Source organism: Poecilia reticulata, unplaced genomic scaffold (genome assembly GCF_000633615.1).
Source record: "Poecilia reticulata strain Guanapo unplaced genomic scaffold, Guppy_female_1.0+MT scaffold_125, whole genome shotgun sequence".
NCBI classification, from domain to species: domain Eukaryota; kingdom Metazoa; phylum Chordata; class Actinopteri; order Cyprinodontiformes; family Poeciliidae; genus Poecilia; species Poecilia reticulata.
In genome coordinates, this window is record NW_007615013.1 from 982,545 (window position 1) to 988,572 (window position 6,028).

Sequence of the window (6,028 nt, forward strand, 5' to 3'; positions counted from 1 at the left end):
TTTTATTTTTTTAATATACTGTTTTTTACCTTTTTTTTCCTTTTAAAGTGAAGACGGCGAACTGTTCACGTGTCCATGATTCAGCCAATGACAATTATATGTACGCTTGTAAACGTGTAATTATTAGTTCAGCCTATCACAGTGTGAGTCGTAAATTGTATCTGGGTAGATTCAGTTCCTCTTTCCACTTGACATGCGCAGTATCCGCCTTGCTACCTCCTCTTTCACTGTGGCGCTGAGCGACAGACACCATGAAGGCGTCCGGAACAGTAAGAGTGTCCTTTATTTTAGCTGTTTTAGCGTATTTTACACGGTTAAGAACGGCTCATATAGCAGTCTGATGTAATGTTAGTTCGGTTCTTGTGCAAATTTGTGCCAAATATCAACTTTAGAAGGGGAATATTAACGTTTTTTCCATGCCGCTGCCGCTCCAACATGGCTGCCGCGGCACCATGTGGACGGAGAAAAGCTAAGAGATAAACTGAGACGCTTTATGGGTTAAAGTTTAAAATAAATACACAATTTGAATTTGTTTTTCTAGTAATATTTGGGTCAGGTCTTAGCCCTGGTTCAGAACAAAAGCTAGAATTTTTCAGGTGTGTAACTAAAGCAGAAACCCTCCGTCATGATCCAGTTTAACGAGTTGTACATCGCATGTTTCAGCTTCTGGATTATAGTTCATATCAGTGCAGATTAGTGCTTAAACATCTGCTCCTGCTTTATAACGAACATATCTGTTCTGGAACTGCAATACCGAGAACCGAGCTGATCGCTTTGACAACGTTTAGCGCCCCCAGCAGAACTCCTTCTAAAAATCTCCTGTTTTAAGGTTTGGTTCGGTTCGGGCGAGATGCAGAAACACTGAGGGGAACATGAACCCAGCAGGTGCTGGTGGAGGAGGTCACGGTCGGTTCGGCTCAAATTAACCAACAATGGGCTTAATGGTTCAACTTATGTTGGTTAAATTCCTAATTAGAGTCATTCTGTTGAGCCCAAAAGTGAGAATAATTGAAGTAAAACACATTTTACCATTAAAGTTGGCTACAGAGGCACTTTGGCTATTTACATAAAAAGAAAGATAACTTCCTAGTTTCTTTTCAAATGCAGTTAAATCCTAAAATTCACTTCCAAAATACTTTATTCTAAAGAAAAATTAAATGTCTAACTCCTATCATCCAAGATCTCCAGTAGCAGTCAGTGTTCCAGCAAAACTGAGGAGGCCTTTAGGGGTCAAAGTTCAAGTGTTTAAGGTGCTTTTCAGGAGACGATGCAGATTTTGGCTTCAGTCTCAGAAATCTGCAGTTTAAACCTTTTAAAGTCAACGAATCAGTGAGACGTTGTGTTTGTGTCCCGGTCTGTGAGGTTCTGACTCAAACGTCCGATTTGGTCCTGCAGCCTAACCCAAAGGTCCCGCTGTCCTCCGTGGCGGAACCGTGTCAGGCGTGCAAACAGAACCAGAACCTTGTCGCCTTTCTCTGACTCTGGTGTCTTTGAAAGTGAATTCTTGGTCCGACACTTTGACCTTTGACCCAACTGGTCCTGTGTGTGAGGTTCTGTTTCTGATCCCGTCTGGTTCCGCCCGCAGCTTCGGGAGTATAAGGTCATCGGGCGCCTGCTGCCCTCGGCCAAGAACCCGGCCCCGCCGCTGTACCGCATGAGGATCTTCGCCCCGAACCACGTGGTGGCCAAGTCCCGCTTCTGGTACTTCGTGTCCCAGCTGAGGAAGATGAAGAAGGCATCTGGAGAGATCGTCTACTGCGGCCTGGTGAGTGGGCCGGGTCGGACCGGAACCGAGGGGCCGGGGGGTCCGATCCGGGTCGGACCGGAACCAAGGGGGTCCGATCTGTCTGGTTCTGATGGTTCTCTTTGAATTTAAATCAGGTTTTCATGGTTTGTAAAATTCTTGATTTCTGTTAATAATTAAAAGTTCTTTAAACTGCAGAGTTTGGTAATAAAGTGAAATTCAACTTTTTAAGTGTCTCAATAATCAGTAAGTCAATTAATAATAAATGAACTCAATAATTTCTATTCTGATCATTTTTTAAGGGAAATTTGTTTACAGGCGTTATAATCGTTTCTATTAATTGTTCTGTACTTTGGAAATTTAAAATATTTCCCAGTTTTTAATGTTCTTTATATCAGTTTGTCTTTGAGGGACAAACTGTTTTTATGTCATTATCAATATATTTAGTCTAAAATGGCCTCAAAGCAACAATATTATAATTAATCACTGAGGAAATTCAGCATCCAGCAAATTGTGTTGACTGTCCTAATCAAAGGCCTAAATGTTGAGTTGACTGTTGGACCAGATATGCATTTCATAAGATAATGAACTGAAACCGACTTCAGTTCATTTGTGTTGACTTTATTTCCTAACCTGTAAAAGTTGGAATCAGATTTTCAGCCAGAGCTTCGACGTCTGGATGAAATAATCCATGAATTATTTTATAGTTTCCATTTCTGGATAAACAAAACGATTTCCTGAACGTAAAAACCTGAAAACTGAGATGGTAAGAAGTTTTATTAGAGAAAGTTCAACTACATTTTTCTACAGTCGGGTGCAACAGAAAGCTTCGGCCTGGTTCTGTTCTGGTACCAGGCCCGGTAACTGGACCAATCTGAAACGTCAGGATGCTTCAGCTGCTTCCTGCAGGGGGCGCCGCAGCTCACACCCAGCCTGGTTTAGCCCTGTGGGCTGACCGGTGTGGTTCTGAAAGCTTTAGCTCTGGTTCTGTGTGCTGGTTCTGATGGTTCTGACCCGTGTGTTCAGGTCCACGAGAAGACTCCTTTGAAGGTGAAGAACTTTGGGATCTGGCTGCGTTACGACTCCCGCAGCGGAACGCACAACATGTACAGAGAGTACAGAGACCTGAGCACGTCTGGAGCCGTCACCCAGTGCTGTGAGACACACACACTCTGAGACACACACACTCTGAGACACACACACACTGAGACACACACACACTCTGAGACACACACACACTCTGAGACACACACACACTCTGAGACACACACACACTCTGAGACAGACACACACTGAGACACACACACACACACACTTGAGAGACAGACACACACTCTGAGAGACAGACACACACTCTGAGAGACAGACACACACTCTTGAGAGACAGACACACACTCTTGAGAGACAGACACACACTCTTGAGAGACAGACACACACTCTGAGAGACACACACACACACACTCTGAGAGACACACACACACACNGAGACACACACACACACTCTGAGAGACACACACACACTGAGACACACACTCAGTTTGTCTACAGGGTTCAGCTTCTAGTTGCTTTACATCATGAACTTAGTTTTACAGAAAACGTCAGTCAACTGATCAAACGTTACATTTTGATTAGTTTGATCAGATATTGATCATTGTTTTATTGATAATGTTTCCATAGCAACTAACCAGCTGGATTTAAAGGAAGTTTGTGTCTCGGCTGTTTTTCAGTTTTCTGAAAGTTTGTTCCAGATCTGTGTTCATAGAAGCTGAAAGCTGCTTCTCCATGTTTGGTTCTGGTTCTGCATCAGAACCAGAACCAGCAGGTTGATCCAGCAGCAGATCTTTAATCTGTGCAGTGAATCATAAACTATCAGCAGGACTTAAAGTCTCTCAGTGAAAAAATGTAGATCCAGGTGGTGTAGAACTAGATAATGTAGAACCAGGTGGTGTAGAACCAGATAATGTAGATCTAGGTGGTGTAGAACCAGCTGGTGTCTCCACCCTCCTGGTTCTACTCAGGTCTCCAGCTGCAGCTTCTTGTTCGTCTCTCTGGTCTCAGACTTTCGTCCTCTGGGCCTGAAATGTTCTGCAGCTGCTAGAAGAACCACTGAGGAACCGAAGGGTCAGGGCAGAGGTCAGAGGTCAGCCTGATCTGTAGTTTCCAGATGGAAGAACTGGACCTGTGCTGACTCTAGATCTATAGCTCTAGATCGTTCCTCTTTAATAACTTGGGTTTATGTTCAGAAAGTTTTGGCCCATTCATGCATTTCTTTGTCAGCATCTGTTCAGTGATTGGATGGGTCAAAGGTCACCTGGTGACATAATGTAGAGCTGTTATCATGGTAACTGATCTTATTTTCTGTTGTAAACTGAGCCAGTGGGAGCTTATAGACATTAAATCAGACATGGTTCTGGCCCGACTGGACCCGGCGGTTCTGACCCGTTTCCTCTTGTTTGCAGACCGGGACATGGGAGCCCGCCACCGTGCGCGCGCTCACTCCATCCAGATCATGAAGGTCCAGGTCATCGCTGCCAACAAGTGCCGCCGGCCCGCCATCAAGCAGTTCCATGTGAGTGACCCGACCCAAACCGACCCGACCGGGGCGGTTCTGAAACCGCCTGCTGAGCCTTTCTGGTTCTTGACGTGTTCTAACCAAACGGTTCTGGTTCCAGGACTCTAAGATCCGGTTCCCGCTGCCCCACCGGGTTCTGCGCCGGCAGCACAAGCCGCGTTTCACCACCAAGAGACCGAACACCTTCTACTGAGGAGACGCAGAATAAAGAGACCTGGAGACAAACTGACTGTTTATTCCTGCTCCGCAAAATGACCAAACCATTAAACATCAACGTTAATGTTGGGCTGCAGGGCATTTATTACATCGTTATTACATCATTATTACATTATTATATCATTATTACATTATTATATCATTATCCTGATGGTTTATTATTACTTTAACTTCCATTTAGTTAAAAAAAACAACCTGATTTATTCGATGATCATCTGGTTGATTATAAAATATGATTAAATGTGTTTTAGTTGCTGGTTTGTAAAGATAATTTTTGTTTTTATCAGAGCAGTTTGACGTCATCACTGATCCACAGTTTCATAAAAAAGAATAAAAAATCACTTTTATCACAATAATTTAACCAAATCACCGTCGCTGCTGCTAACGGTTATTTTAATAATTACTCAGATAAAAAATGTTAATTCTGCTGATTTTTAATTAAATTAATATTCGGTACATACAGACTTAGAAATACATCAGAAAATGTAAATAATGTTAAAGATTTTTTAATTTGAACCTGGTTAAAACTTCTGGTGAATTTAAATGAGTTTTTTAATCTTTTACAGTTTAAATTTCTGTTATTTCTGCAAATTACCTTTTTGAGTTTCTTTGCTTCAGTTAATGATTAATTTCTAAATTGTTTTATTCCAATAGTCATTCTGATTAATTAATTGATCTAATAATTCAGAATATTAATCTTAACTGTCAAACTAAAATAAAAACCCGTAAAGTTTAAATCTGAAACCATCATTAAAAATGAGGCGTTTATTATATTTTATCTGTAATATTAATACAACACCTGCAGTCTGATAAATCTATAAGACTACATTTATTTAGTCAAAGTTTTCAATCATGGTTTCCATGGATACCGTCAAATTTCTGCTGCTTCTGTTTGAAACTGACAGGCGTTGAAAGGTGACCTCTGACCCCGGTGGAAATGAGGCTGCTGCAGTTGCGTCATCTGTCCACACGGAGGCGCTGATCTGTAAGGCATGACGGTGGAGCAGCAGTGAGCTGGACAGAAGTAAAAGATTTAAAATACTTCAACGTGTTTCACAAAAGTCAAAAGTATCCGTCCAAAAAGTTACGCGAGTGAAACGGTATTTGGTAAAAAGTTTACTGGAGTAATAAGTGATCAAATTATAAAGCATTTAATATTTAACAAAATCAGGCAAAAGGACATTTTTCCAAATTAGTTCAATTATTAATTTTTGGTTAAAATGTTATTGTTTTTCATTCAGTGGGTAGAAAATCCAGAAACTTTACTCAGAGTAGAAATACTTCATAAAATGACTGAAGTAAAGGTAAAAAATACAGCGTAGTAAAAATACTTCTAAAAGTAAAGTTTTTCACAAAAGTTACTCCAGTAAATGTAACTAGTTACTGTGGTTCTAGTCAACAGAGGAGCATCAAATATACATTAATATAAAATATAAAAACGTTTCAACATCAACAGGAGTTTTTAACCAACAGAATCAGGTGAAATGGAGATTCTG

At 41.2% G+C, this 6,028-nt stretch overlaps 1 protein-coding gene across 1 annotated transcript; it reads left to right on the forward strand.

Moving 5' to 3' along the window:
* Positions 1-162: 162 nt before the first annotated feature.
* Positions 163-4,601, forward strand: rpl18a (ribosomal protein L18a). The gene is made up of 5 exons (XM_008401656.1): positions 163-269; positions 1,586-1,765; positions 2,771-2,900; positions 4,204-4,313; positions 4,417-4,601. Exons 1-5 carry the CDS (start codon positions 252-254, stop codon positions 4,507-4,509), a joined length of 531 nt encoding a protein of 176 aa, XP_008399878.1. The 5' UTR covers positions 163-251; the 3' UTR covers positions 4,510-4,601.
* Positions 4,602-6,028: the final 1,427 nt, after the last annotated feature.